Below are 15,475 nucleotides of genomic sequence, written 5' to 3' on the forward strand. Positions count from 1 at the left end.
CCTTCCCGTATACGGGCAACAAGGTACGGGAAGAAAAATATACGGTCCGTAGAAACGCGTTCTGATTTAAATTCCTCCTTAAATGAGCAAGAGCTAAAAAGTTATTTCACCTATTCTACACCATTCAATTCAGTTGTAGTTGAATTATAGTTTAGTTGGACAATTGTATATTCTTGCTGCTTTCTAAATACCGAGTTCCTTCCGATTTCCAAAAAATAAATTCCTAATATGTTCCTTAGTATATAGTTCCTGATAGGTAGAATAGTATAGGGTAGAATGGTATAGAGTACAATTGGACTATGGTCGAAAACCGATATTTCAGTGTAACCAGTCTGATCCGATACGAGCAGCCCATAACACCAGACTTTACGGGAAAAGTATCAATTAAAACTACTCTACTCTTAGATAATTATGAAAAGTTTCATTGAAAATAGCACACTTTGAGATCACACTTTTACATGTATGTTAAGCTACCTTTGGGTCCCAATTTAGCCAGTAACTCATGTATGGCCACAAGTAGTGCCTGCGAACTGGAGTTGCTGTTGAAAGTCCTGGTGAGACATGAGAGCACAGGCGGGATCATGCCCATAGCGACCAAGTCCTTCGCTCTTTTCATGTTATGGGACAACTCAGTCACGCTTTTCACTAGCTGTTCACACACATTCTGATCTGTGCAGTTCTACAACAGAAACACACAACATTTCTCATCTGCGTTTGTTTAAGTGATCCCTCTTTCAAATCTGCTTACTCAAAACAGATCAAACATACACATAGTCAACAGGCATTTGGAAAAGAGTCAATGAACGCAACTACACAGAAAAAAATACGAAGTTGAAAAATCGTACTTTCGAACTTGAAGAAAAAAATTAGTCGTTAACGCCCATTGAATTTCAAGACAAATTTATGACTAACTTTTTGATCAAAAATTAATTCATTTTGATAAAACTGGATCAATCGGCAGTTTTTATTCTGCTGGAAAATCTGAAAACTAAAATCGAACTAGAAGCCTTTTTCGGAACATTTACACTTTTACTGTTCGATATTGGAGTTTGCCTTAGTTTTAACAAAGGAAATGAAATGAACTGAACTTAAGAAGAAATCAAAAGTCAAACTGCGAAAAAGTTATATTTGAGAGAGAACAAAGTTTAAGACTCTTGCTGAAAAAAAATCATCACGACCTATATAAGAGTCTCAGGACGTTCATCAACTCTTCAAAAACCAAAACCTTTTCTGGACATTGCTGTTTTCAGTGCAGGGCAACAATTGTGTGATTAAACTACGAGAATAGCTTCAATGCTTGTTTGCCTGCGTAAGCGTGAACTTATATTTCATGTTTGATGGTAAGAAAGAGCAGTTCTCATTCGTGATCTTCCGATTTAACAAGTGCGCAGAAAGGTAGTAGAGTACTGTCCCTAAAAGATAACATCTAACTATTTGTGAAACATTATCAGTTAGTGTTCTTGGGCGAAACTGCGGCAATGTTTCATTGCTAAGATAGCGTCCGCTATTCGTATGACAGCTTATTTAACAGCATATGATTCTGTTGGTGTCAATTGTAGAGAGCGGTTTAATTGGCGGACTAAACAGCTATTAATTTGAAACTTTCGCCTAACCCGTTGTTATTTCTTCTTTGAGGTGACTTGAGACTTGGAGGTGACTTGAGCAGTCACGTTTTGGTTAAAAAGGAAGCTATGTTATGATAAAAAGGGATATGTGTGCACCTGAAGTGTTTGTATGATGATTGCCACTCCACCGACAGCTTTCGTCATGCAGTCCTGCTTGGACTTCTCTGAAACAAGACACATTTACACAACCATCATCAGCCTTAGACGTCTATACAACAAGGATGCCGGTTGCTGTGCAAGTAGCACAGAACGTTCCCACCATATTCTTAACCTACAAAATTTTTTAAAAATTAATTTCTTTTTTGTGAGTGGTGTGATGAAAAGATCAGACGACAGACTAGATTTTAGGTATTTCTGATATTCATAGTAAAGTTGGCATATTGGATAACAGATTTCTTCAAAAAATGACAATTAAAAAAGTGAAATTTTTTTTGGCAGAAATTTGCGAAACTTTTCCATTCCAAAGTTTTTCAGGGCTTGAAATTAGACGAAAAGGCAAAAATTTTTAACCGGTTTTTTCTCGGCTCTAGGATAATTTTCCGGAATTGTTCATGTCCTTCGAATTACGACTAAAATGGCTTCGATTTGATATAAAACTCAACTTAGTCCGATGATTATTTGCGGTGTCTGATTTTGCGTGGAAAACAAAAAAAAACTAAAACACACCCGAAGACAAAGTTCCTCCCCATTTTCAATGGTCGGAACAAAAAGTGCAACATTTGATTTAGGGTAGGAGACGAAAGTAAGACGGTATTCGAGTCCTCGTTTCCACGTCACAGTCATAAGCTTCACCCAGTCAGTCACCGTAGTTTGAAACACTTAGCAACTGGGTTTGCATCAAAAATGAGGAAATGAATTACACTAACTCCATAGACACAAAAACAATAGATGTAATGCGCGTATCATGATTATGCACTCAAAATATATCTTCGTTATTGCTGCATGTTTTCAATTTTGATGCTAACAATTTGTCTGCTAAAAAGCCGGCAGACAACAGCCGTTTTTTTTTGTAGATTACCTAAGATAATCTATATAAAACTCTTTAGGCTACATCAGTGTCGATATATTTATTTTCATAGAAGATTATACCTAGATAAGATAATTGACAGCTCTGAATAGAAGAGTTATGAAATGACTTATCGAAATTGAGCTGTTTAGAGATATTCAAACTAAACAAAATTGAAAGCGTAGCAGAAAGTAACCTCGCAAAATAGGGTTGATTGCTCTTATAGCACACGAGTTTTTCAGGTAATTAATCGATGGACGTCAAAAAAGTATAGACGACCACTCTAAGCAACATGCAGAGCATTTTCCTAATACGTTAATTTAGTTGTATAAAATTATAAGTAGCTGGGTAGTTGGCTACATCAGTGTCGTTATAGTTAATTTCAATCGAAGATTATACCGAGATAAAATAATTGACAGCTCTGAATAGAAGATTCATGAAATGACTAATCGAAATTGAGCTGTTTAGAGATATTGAAAAAAAAAAATTAAACATGTAGCAGGTAACCTTGAAAAAATATAGTTGATTGATTTTATAGCACACGAGTGTTTCAGGTAATTAATCGATAGACGTCAAAAAAAGTATAGACGGCCACTCTAAGCAACATGTAGAGCATTTTCCTAATACGTTAATTTAGTTGTATAAAATTAAAGTAGTTGGGTAGTTGGCTACATGAGTGTCGTTATATTCAATTTCAATCGAAGATTATACCGAGATAAAATAATTGACAGCTCTGAATGGAAGATTCATGAAATGACTAATCGAAATTGAGCTGTTTAGAGATATTGAAAAAAAAAATTAAACATGTAGCAGAAGGTAACCTTGAAAAAATATAGTTGATTGATTTTATAGCACACGAGTGTTTCGGGTAATTAATCGATAGACGTCAAAAAAGTATAGACGGCCACTCTAAGCAACATGTAGAGCATTTTCCTAATACGTTAATTTAGTTGTATAAAATTATAAGTAGTTGGGTAGTTGGCTACATCAGTGTCGTTATATTTAATTTCAATCGAAGATTATACCGAGATAAAATAATTGACAGCTCTGAATAGAAGATTCATGAAATGACTAATCGAAATTGAGCTGTTTAGAGATATTGAAAAAAAAAATTAAACATGTAGCAGAAGGTAACCTTGAAAAAATATAGTTGATTGATTTTATAGCACACGAGTGTTTCGGGTAATTAATCGATAGACGTCAAAAAAGTATAGACGGCCAAACTACTCTAAGCAACTTGAAGACCTTTTTTCTCAAACGTTAATTTAGTTGCATTAAAGTATAGATCGTTGTATTTAGTTGTAGATACTGTAATGCTATTGCGATGAAAAGATGACGCTATTTCTCCGACCATTTACTTACGAAGAAATTTGGAATCAGAAACATTTCGACTCACGGTCGAAATATTTATTTTTTGAAATTTTTTTTCTAAACCTAGCGAAAAAAGAAATATAGAAATATAAAGAAATGCAAGACCACCAAAAACCAAATAAAGGCGAATAATTGGTTTTTCTCGTCGAAATCTGATTTTTAAAAAATAAATATTCACAAGTCCAGCACCACAATTTATACTTTGCCAGTCTTAAGCTATGATAGGATGCTACCAATTCAACGATATTATAATAAATTCGTTTACGAATCAGGCTCATTACAGAAATTATTTATTAAAAATGCACCCATACTCGCCCATTTTTGATGATAATTCATGATACAGAGGCGAAGCGGAGCTTCGCATCACTTGCGATACAACACAAACAATAAAAGATCATAGAAAGCCGAAATGAAAAATTTTGAAAAAAACTAGGTCATATAAACTTTCATCTGACTCGATAGAAGTTCATTCCAGACAAACATACCAGAGATTTGAATTTTAAAACAGCAAAACCGGAAAAAAATTACGAAAAGAAACAAAGCCGACAATCTTTGAGCTGACACAAATTGAGCCGAAAAAAACATGGTTTTAAATAACAAAATTAAGTCCCACCTTAAACAACAATGGACAACCCTTGCACATGTAACTACAAGCAAAGTTGTTTACCGCACAAGCAAAATCTGTTGTGGTAATTTAGCCGAAAAAACTTGAGCGAACAAACGAAAAACCAACAATTCATCTTTCTCGGATTTTTTTAAAATTTCCTTGATACTGAAACAACGAAGTCCGGCCACGACTCGAACCCCTGACCTTCGTTAACAGAGGCAACTTCTTTACCTCCAGGCCAAGGGGAAGCAACCTGGAAGATGTTAAGAGAAAAGAAGTGAAAAGAAGTCACCAAGTGATTCAACTGATTTAGTTAACCTAGTTGTTAACTAAAAAAAAAGTTTATATTCCAGTTTGATAACGCTTGCTAATCGCAAGCGTAATAATTGTCAACAACCATGGTAAGCTGGAAAAAAGTGCTAAAAACCACTGTTTTTCGAAACATTACTTATGAAACTATTTAGTACCTTCGCTCACACCACACAAATTGACACCTTAAGAGAGCCCCCCCCCCCCCCCGACTTACCATTTGTGCTAATGAGGTGGTGTATTTTGGCAGCCAGCACTCTGATCTGGTCCAAGTTTTCGTCAGTGTTGGTGGCCTTCACACTCCCACTCAGCTTCTCCATGTTAGCCAAATGCATTCCAACCTTCGAACTAAAACCACCCAAAGTAAATACTATTTTTTCATTATATTAAAAATTTTTGCTTTCCAAGATGTTTTACATTCTCGTTGAATAATTACCTTAGAGAAGAAACGTCACAAAAAATGCAAAAAAGTTGTATAGTGTATAGTGACACAGGTTGAGACTTTCCTTCGTCTCAACAATATCAGAGAAAACAAAATATCATTTTATCGTTGTTGACAAGATCAAACCTAAAATCGCATATTTATAAGTTTTAAATATAAAAACTATTTATAGGTAAATCTCTTACTTGAAAATGAGCGTCTTGTCAATCTTTTTGTTTCCCATTGTAACGAAGTAAAATGTGGTCAAAATATCACCGTAGGCAAAGTAGGCTGATTTAATCTCTGGGGAATAACAAAACGCAGCCGACTGTAATACGTTCAATTACTGTCTTTCCGGAGTCAAAGTTGTGCTGTGATGTAATAATTATTTCATTAGTAACAAAATGCAATTGTAAGCTACCTGTGTGAAATAGTCTTAGTTCACAGCCATCGCCTCTCTGAGTGGGAAGAGAATATTTGGGCAACAGGTGAACTAAAAGTTAAAAAAATAACTAAGGCACATAAAATGTTCTTTGTAGAACATAAATGGAATGATATTTCACAGGATATTACTCAATAAATTGCCATCTTCACTTTCAGGAAACTCTCTTCACTTTCAAGCTGATATGTAACAAAGGAATGTGTTGGCGTCTATAGAGAGACTAATTAAAGCTTTTTCCGTCACTTCATTTGTCTTTATTCGTTGTGGAGAAAGGATACTTGAAGACTTGAAATGAAATTTCACAAGCGTTTTTTGGTTGGTATGTTGGCTGTTGTTTTAATCGAGCAGTCAAGAACAAAAAGTGAGAAATATAAAAGGACTCTAATAGACACAACTGGTAGATTATCTCCTTTTTTGCATCCCAACACCTCGCTTACTTACTACCACTGCGCGAGAAAAGAAATTGAGAGAATTAATATTTTTGAAGGGGGTTGGGAGAGAATGAATAAGATTGCACAAAGGAAAGTATTATAATAAGCAGCAAAACGTAAGATAAAGAAGCAGAGATACAGCACACAACCAATCACGTTACCAAATCTCTTCTTTATGCGATAGTTCCCCTCTTGAAAGCCTCCCAAACAGGGAATTCATTAGGTAGACTAATTCTCACAAGAACCGTATCTACTCTCTTGAGTGGTTAAGGACGACACGAATGCGAATTCTGAGTCGGAGGAATATGGGGGGGGGGGTGATTTTTCTACTCAGGATTGACGTGGGAGTAGATAATGCAAAGGAATAGTGGGTGGAGGGGGACCATTAATTACTACCTGAAAAGAAATGGATTAGCAGAAGGCGACTTAGATTGATGGCAGTTGTAATAGTGACAAATGAAACTGATTGACATTTTAGATTGGAGCAGTTCAGGTGTTGCTAGTACCACTATGAATACCCAATAGATGTTATCATATAAATTGAGCTTCGCTTGAATGTGAGACAAGTAAAACAAGAGACAAACTTACTTATACTATATTTGAACCCACAATTTTGAGTTGAGAACAAAATTCTCTTTCGCTGCGAATGCCATTTTTTTTGCTAGCCTCAAGGATTCTGTTCAGCAAAAATTTCAACAATAAATCCTGCATTTTAAGGCATTTTTTGTGTCCTTAGAAATGATTATTCTTACATATTTTTCTAACGCAAAAAAATTTAAAATGCTGGCGAAAAAACCCGAAAAAAAATTTGATAGCTTATTACACCATGCGCCATTGAAAGCTGTACCTTCAAAAAGCGTTGAAACTTAAGACAGTTGTCGATATATTTTTTAACTTCGTACAAGAAAGTGAAATTCATCTTCCAGATTATTTATTGTTCCCAAAACGGTATAACATAGAATTTCAATTTCGGGTAATTTAGCCCATGCGGAACCAATTTAAAAAAATAGCCAACAGACAGTTGGAAAAGCCGATGAACACAAGGAAAACAAACAAACTGACTTGTTTATTGATTAAAAAAACTGTTTATTGAAAAAAAAACCGACTCTTTTCCACTCCCCAGTTTTCGAAATATCGATGTTCATGTTTGTTTTACGTGTTATTACGGCAAAATGCGTTAAGTTACGTTGTAAAATATGAAAAAAAAATCTGTTCATGCCAAACTTCATTGCCTTATGACAATGTTAAAGAAGCTTAGGTAAGATTGTGGTAAAAAAACTAAAACTAAGCTTTACACTTGAAACCGAAATTTTGATTAACACCATTATTAAAATTTGAAAAAATCTGCGAGTCTACAGAATGCACCCGGCAGGATACTAACGTTACGCTCACGCAACATAATAGTTGTAGCACAACAGAAAAAAGTCTACACTTCATTAGCTGAACCAGACCCTTTCCTACCGTTACTCAGCGTTATATATAACATGCATCTCGGTAATCAGAAGATCACGTAATAAACCCCAGCAAACCTTTTAAACGGGCTTCCAGCGATGACAAAATTCAATTCAAGATGCTACTAACCGGCTAACTTAATATAAAAAGAAACGCGTCGATCACTCAAAGTCAACCAATTCAAAGGTTCAATTCATCCAAAAAGCGAAACCAGAAACTACAAAAAAGCGTCCAAGAGCAAGATGATAGCAACAAACAATTTTTTGTCGATGTAAACTCGCTACTCGAAGGAAATGAACAAACAATATACATATTTATATATAAGCACTTCAATTCAAGCTGCATCAACCGGCATCAACCCTAACCAAGTTCCCTTCACCTGCTCCACTCGCACACAAAGAACTTTACGGACGACAATGCGATAGTACCATATCCGCATCGCAATTTTTCAATAAAAAATTTTAACTTGAAAAATTTTACTCTCTCGATGGGCTCTCTATCTCTACCTAATCTATCCCTCCCCGCTCAAGTTGCTCCAATGAAATTAAAAACTTATCTGATGAAAACAGTATCTTCCCGGTGACGCTAATTCCCACGCCCTTCTGTGGTACTCCAATATCCCCGATGACCAACGTGGGGCCAGAGTCGGAACCAAAAAAATCGAATATACTTTTAGCCCGCTAAACGATCGGCATCAAACAAGGCTCCTATACGATAATAATACGTCAATATCCTCCCCAGATCTTTCCATGGCCTCGTATTTCATTTTATTAAAACTCTACTGGCACATTTTTAAAGCTATGCTCATCTCCCAATTTAAATCTATCTTTCCAATTGCAACAGTTATACTGTTTGCTCCTCGCAAAACTGCTAGTTTTATTTTTAAAAAAGGCAGACAGGAAAGTTTTACCAAGGAAACTTAAGTTTTTAGTTAAGAAAACATTGTAGCATGATATAAATGCCGCAGAACAGGCTTCAAGACCTTATGAGTCCTAAAGCACTTCACCGTATTCCAAATGGCTGGCTTCTTTCTTTGTTCCAAGCCACAATGAAGAAACAAAGAAACTGTTTAACATGTTTTCAACAGAGATCATAGCGAAACTTTTGAAGACAAAGAAAAAAAAGCAACAAAGCCTCCAGACAATTAACCAACACATGTTTAGTAAATTTGGGTGAGTGTTCTTTGTCATTAAAGGCAGCCAGGTAGGAACCCACCCAAATAGTTTTAACAAGAACTTTCACGGCGGTTGTTTTTTGTCGTAATTAGTTTTACCAAAAAACTCTCGACAAAAACTTCTGGACATTGAAAATGCTTTTAGGGTTCAACATACTAAATTGAAAACTCACACAAGTGACAAAGCTCAAAGAGCAGGTAAGAGCAAAGCCCTTAAAATTAGCCTCAAGTTCGGAAAACAATCTACAGTGGTGCCGAAACCAAACAAAGATCTCGAATCGTCAGAGTCGTACCATCCAGTCTCGATTTTGGGCCAAGCTGTCAAAATTTTAGAATGTTTTATCCCCCCCATCCTAACAATATTCCTACCGAAAGCTGATCATCAACAAAGTTTTCGTCCCATGCATTCAACCATCACATCACTTTCTCATTTTTCCTTTTTTTTCAGCAACGGTGTTAACTAACAAAGGCCTCCAATTAAGACAGTCCTGGCCACAGTTCATTTATCAAAACCTTCGGACATTGCCAGCCATTGCACTCTCCTAGATCTTCATGGCATCAGGAACCAGCGTGCCGGAAAGCCTAAGTAAGTGGTTGTCAAACTACCTGAGTGGGTGTCAAGGCTGTCTGATCCCGAGCACTAAATTGATTTACAACTTCTTAGCACAAGGTCCCTTGCATTTTCTTCTGAAAGTTCGATCAGCCTTTTTCTCTTCTTGTATAACGATTTTAACACCGATACGAATGTAGAAATGAAAGCGCTAGACTGTCCCTCAAGATAAATCCCAAAATACTTGGTTCCTTCATCGAACCGCCCCTCAATTTTCGCTTAACAATGCAAATGAACATGCAGTCAAGCCGCGCGCAGTATATCAATCTTGAGGGTTATATCCGGCACTTCCTCGGATCAGTCCAAAGAAACTTTACTAGATACTTTTAAAGCCTTGATAAGACCAATTGTGGAATATGAGAGTCGTCTGGACCCACGCAGCCAATAAAGCAACTTAAAACAAACTGCAAACAGTTCGAAAAACTTCTCTTCGCCTGATAACAGGGTGCACGAAGATGAGCGCAATAGGACATTTATATTTAAAAAAATAACTTTGAAACGTGGACCTCCATCTACTGGCGTCGCAATGTGACCTCAAAACTTTCAGTTTTAGCAGAATTAGCCCAAATCTCGACGGAATATTCGCACTTTGCTGCTTGACTTAGTCGCTCCCGAGATTGACGTTATTCTAGCCAAAACTAAGACTTTAACGCCTTTAAACATTTTTGTGAAGGTTGTGAAGTTGTTTCCTATGAATAATTTTTAAATTTTAAAAGCAAGTACACACAACACAGATAGAGTTAGGCAGGCCAAATCTGATGAACCACCCACAGAAGTCTGTCCCTCAGACCATCTGACATCTTCCCCGCCAAAGAATCCCTCCCTGGCTCCATAAGGAGGACACTATCACAGTTGAGATCCGGATAGAGTATTTTCCTGAAAACGCACCTGACTCGAATTGACCTTCAGCCCACTGTCCTTCCCTTGCGCAGTTTTAAGATCTTTTTCATCATTGATTCTATTTCTTCAATAATAAGTGTTGCTGTAGTTATTAGCCCCGAGGCAGCGACAAATCCATTTTTCTTTTAAAAAATGGTTTTCTGGTGGGACCAGGTTAAAACATGAAATGTGGCATGTGATGTTTTAACACGTTTTTACCTGTTCCCACCAGAAGACCATTTTTTTTAAAAATTCTAATGGATTTGTCGCTGCCTCGGGGCTAAAAACTACAGCAACACCAATTATTGATGAAATTAGAATAAATGACGAAAAAGATCTTAGAACTGTTTAAGTAAAATAGAGCATTTTTGAAGCGTATTTGAACCAAACCTTTGCCCATAAGTCGAGTCCACATTTACCCCATTTGTTTGAACGAGAAATACGAAAAAAATGAGCTTCTAAAAGCCAAACAAATAGCTTTCGATGCAAAATATATGCCAGCGCTAAGAACTGAACTGCGCCATGTTTCAAATTTACATAAAGTTTTTAAAAATCACATCCAAGCTCAGTTTAAATGTGACAACCCATATATTGCTTGCCTGTGACTACAAGGACAAAAAACATATCTTCAAAAAAGTGCTCATTAATCTTAGATTAAAAAAATCTAGGAAAAAAAATGTTGTTTTTCAATTACCTGGACCATTCGAGTAAAACGTAAAATGACTTTCAACAATGAAAAAAAGCTTAAATAATAAGAAATCGCGCACCGAGTTAACTAAACCGACAGAGGTAACCAAACACGATAGTCCGAGTCTTTCACCAAAAACTTTTCATTTTACAGAAGTAGAAATTCTGATCGGACTAGGATTCTTTTCGCCTTAACACAGACGATAGCTCTGCACCAAAAAAGCTATCAGACACTAAACTATAGTCGACTATAACTGAAAAATCCAGATGCAGTGATTTTACTCATTTTGTCTGGATCATCTAAGTCAGCTCTGTAGTAAGATGTTTATCAAACGTTGAATCTGCTCTTGTGTGAGGCTTTGATAAAATGAAAATTCAATTTTAACGCACTGGCCAAGCTGAGATTTACATCACTTGCAATACATCAGTTATAGGATGAAAACACCATGTCATTCAAAGCTTCGAAAAAAAATTGACCGGTGCTAAAGTAAAAGGCGATGGAACGTGGAACAGCGAAAAGTTTTTTAATTATATCGTTTTTCAAAAAGTTCTCAGTGCGGTTGATTTTGAGCATTCAAAAACTTAGTGCCAGAGTCTTATCGATCTCAAAATAACTACCGGCCCATTTTAGGGGAAAAGGGTAAATGAGCCGACAGAATTAAGGCCGACAGTCAATAAGCTGAAAAAAAAAACCAAAATCTTTCGGTAAACTTGCATTAAGACCCACATTTGATCCATGATAGCTGTATAAAGATAGCGTATGCAAGTGGACTAAATAATTCGGAAACTAAACCAACATAGCTTAAGTCGACAAACATGAAGCCGAAAAATCATCGATACAACAATGAAATCGAAACTCTTTATACATTCAATGGTTTGAGCTCTAGATATAGCATGTACCAGTAGTAATTTGTAGCTAGAAGTGAAATTTGATTTTTCATGAAACTGAGCATGTCAGCAACATCTCAAATGATTCACCTAATTTTGTTTAACTAAGTATATTCCGATTTGACAATGATTTCTAATCGCAAACGTAATAATTTGAATAGATCCAGTGCTTCAAAATAGATCCAGTGAGTTCTATTTGCGCTTTTTGTCTTCTGGAAAATTCGAAAGGAAAAATGACGTCGTATTTGAAGCCCAACAATCCAAAGCGAACAGCAGTTATAAAAACGCAATTTTAATTTTCGTTCAATTTCCTTCTTATCCACTCCCTGAAAATATCCACCAGAGATCTCTGCTACTACTAGCTCATATGGCAACCTCCTTCGACACGGACTGAGCTTACTTGGTGCGCCATCTACCGGAACTTAACGAATATAACCAACAGACAGTTGGAAAAGTCAATGAACACACAGAAACAGAAAAAACTGACTTGTTTTTTATTGAAAAACTGCAACGTTTGAGTTTCGCAGTAAAAAATAGCTAACAGACAGTAGAAACAGAGCCAATGAACGCAAGAAACAAAAAAAAAACCAAAGAATCAAATTAGATGCCCTTAAAGCTGTTTGAATTTCTGAAACAATTTATGATTACCACTTTTTATGATAAAATTAACCCAATTTGAAAAATTTGATCAATGGGTAAAATTTTATTCAACTGGGAAATCTGAACAGTAAAATCCATTTTCAAAACTAGAACGAACTTTGCAAACGCAAGCAGATGAAACGGCAAATATAGCCAACTAACAGTTGGAAAAGAGTAATAAACGAAAGTAAACAGAAAAAACAACAACACTGACTTTGTTTAACAAATCTCAACTTTCAGGTTACTTAGAAAAAATAGATGCCCTTTAAACTCTTTGAATTTCTAGAACAATTTATGATTGGCGCTTTTTTGATAACATTAACCCAATTTGAGAAAATTTGATCAATAGGTAAAGTTTTCTTGCGCTAGAAATCTAAAAATTAAATTCCACTTTCGAAACTAGAAATTGTTCACGAATTTTCAAGCCATTTGCACGTTCATATTTGGAGAGTGCTATTTACGTAACTTTCAGCAGATGACTATCAATTGAACACAAAAAATGAATATATACCTAGGTGCATTCATAAATGCATTAAATTGTCTGAATGCACATCTGTAGTAATTAGTGCATATTAAGACTTTTTTCTGAAAAACAAAAAAATCACCAAGACCTATATAAAAGTCTAACCTACGTTCATTACTCTTAAAAAGTATCTTCAAAAATGCAAAAAAATATAAAAACAAGTCTGGAAGGAAAAGAAGCTTTGAAAAAACTGACGGCGGCGTGATTCGATTTGCAGGCCTAAATACTAAGATTCCCCCGCATATGCCGCTGCATCTGGCATCTATGCATGTTCTTGTAACATTCCAAGCTAAAAACTCCTCCAATAGCAAATACCAGGAACTAAAGCGGATAAAACACTCACTATTCTATCGATATGGAACACAAAATTAAATAAGTTAGTTTGGATAAAAATAAACATAAAAATAAGCTTCTTGGATAGTATTAGCTCAATTGCAGATTTTTTTTTCAGTTGAGTTATGGAACCAAATAAATATTGACTTGTTTGAAAAAACCTCAACTTTGAAATTTCAAAGAAAGCAATCGATGGTTTTAAAGCTCTTTGCATTTCTAGAACAATTCAAGGTTGACAAGTTTTTTCCATAGACCGATGGGCAAATTTTCATTTCGTTGGGTAATCGGATACTTCAAATCAACTTTTGAAACATTACGTCGATCAAGTGTTGCTGTTTCGTGATGTTTACACTTTTGCTCTTTCGTGAGCTTCACACTTTTGCTGTACATTAAATAACATGAACTAAACGAGGGTTGTTTGTTAATTTACACTAGCCAGGAATAAAGCAGCTACAGATGCTATTTTTGATTGCCGATGCTCTGCATTGGAGGAAAGGTACCGCCAAAAGATCACTTCTCTTTGTGAACTAGGTTGAAAAAGCAGACTTCGTAATATGACTTCCGCTCCCGCTTGAGTTTAAACTTACCGGAAACAAAACCGCGAGAAACTCAGTCTGAAACCAAAGGCCAAAACGTATACAAGCTCAGTTTTAAAAAAAGTTCGGGCCGACACTTGCACAAGCCAGATACTGCCAAATAACCCCTACCAACAAGTGAATATTAGGTTCCAATCAATGTAGCAAATTAAATTTACAATTCCTGCATTTGACTTCAGTGAAAAAAACTTGCAACGGGAAAAGCAAGTATAGTACACAATTGAAATGATTTTATTCCTTGCTTATTGCAAGTGTAAAGCGTAGCCAACAGAGGGCAGGGAAAATGTCGCAGAACAAGGAATCTTTTGCAGAATTTTCAACATTCCAAGTGAAAATATATCACATTAAAATTCTTTGATATTCAATGTAAAATCAACAAGGCCTATATACGTGTCTATACGTTCATCTTTTTTAAACAACATAGCCGACACAGTTAAAAAAAGTAAATCAACGCAAAGAAATGGAAAAAAACTGACTTGTTTTCTGGAAAAATTTCACGGTTCGAATTTCGAAGAAAAATATCGATGGCGTAAACCTCTTTGAATTTCTAGGACGATTTATGATTGACAATTTTTTCATGAAATTGACCCAATTTGAGAAAACTGGATCAATACCTAAAATTTTATTTCACTGGGAAATCTGATAATTAAATTCCACATTTTTCGTGACCTTTATACTTTGCTGTTCAATTGTGGAGTTTGCCTGATTGATTGTGGAAACTGCGAAAAATCAAAATTAAGCGTGAACAAAATTTAAGATTTTTGCCTGAAAACTTAAAAAAATCAGCAAGACCTATATAAGAGTCTTCACTAGGTTCATTACTCCTAAAAATACAGACATTCGAACTTCAAAAAATATATATGCATATATAAATCTTGAGAAAATTGGAGCAATAGGTAAAATTTTAATTCCACTGGAAAATTTGAAAATTAAAACCCATTCTTGATACTTGAAGTCAATCAAATTTCGGGATCTTTACACCTTTTATCTTCGATATTCGAGTTTGCCTTCTTTTTAGGGAACGAAATGAACTTAAAAAGAAATTAAAAGTCAAATCGCGAAAAATAAAGCTGAGCCTAAACAAACTTTAAGGTTTTTCCTGAAAAAGAAAGCAAACAAAAATCAAACATGGGATGTGCCATTAGTCTACCACAATTTTTCAACATAGCCAGCAGACTGTTGGAAAGAGTCAATGAACAAAAGAAAACAGAAAAAAAGGCTTAAATTTCAATTTTCGAAGCTCCAAGAACAAACTAGATGGCTTGAACAATGGATCAATGTGTTAACTTTTTAATTCTCTGGGAAATCTCAAAATTAAATTCGACTCGTAAAACAAAATCATTCAAAATTTTTCTCGCGATTTCCACTTTCGTATTTGGAGAGCGCATTTAGCAAATGAATTTGAATAGAATTTAGTAATTTGAATTGAGCGCATTTAGCGAATGAATTTGAGTTGCCAACCTTTTAGACACAGAGGCGAAG

At 35.6% G+C, this 15,475-nt stretch overlaps 2 protein-coding genes across 5 annotated transcripts in view; one reads left to right on the forward strand and one right to left on the reverse strand.

Annotated features, from left to right (window-relative positions):
* LOC134854297 (cytosolic carboxypeptidase 1-like) overlaps positions 1–6,604 on the reverse strand; it is a 52,578-nt gene extending 45,974 nt beyond the window's left edge. For all 3 annotated transcript variants that reach the window (XM_063870496.1, XM_063870495.1, XM_063870497.1), the window contains exons 1-4: positions 5,546–6,604; positions 5,136–5,266; positions 1,722–1,789; positions 475–679 (exon numbers count right to left, since the gene is read on the reverse strand). In XM_063870496.1, coding sequence (XP_063726566.1) covers positions 475–679; positions 1,722–1,789; positions 5,136–5,266; positions 5,546–5,583 — 442 coding nt within the window. In that variant the 5' untranslated portion in view covers positions 5,584–6,604. The remainder of the gene's footprint in view (positions 1–474; positions 680–1,721; positions 1,790–5,135; positions 5,267–5,545) is intronic.
* LOC134854300 (huntingtin-interacting protein K-like) overlaps positions 1–15,475 on the forward strand; it is a 318,593-nt gene that overhangs the window by 176,299 nt on the left and 126,819 nt on the right. The window lies entirely within an intron of this gene.

This window comes from Symsagittifera roscoffensis, chromosome 9 (genome assembly GCF_963678635.1).
Source record: "Symsagittifera roscoffensis chromosome 9, txSymRosc1.1, whole genome shotgun sequence".
Classification (NCBI taxonomy): Eukaryota; Metazoa; Xenacoelomorpha; order Acoela; family Convolutidae; genus Symsagittifera; species Symsagittifera roscoffensis.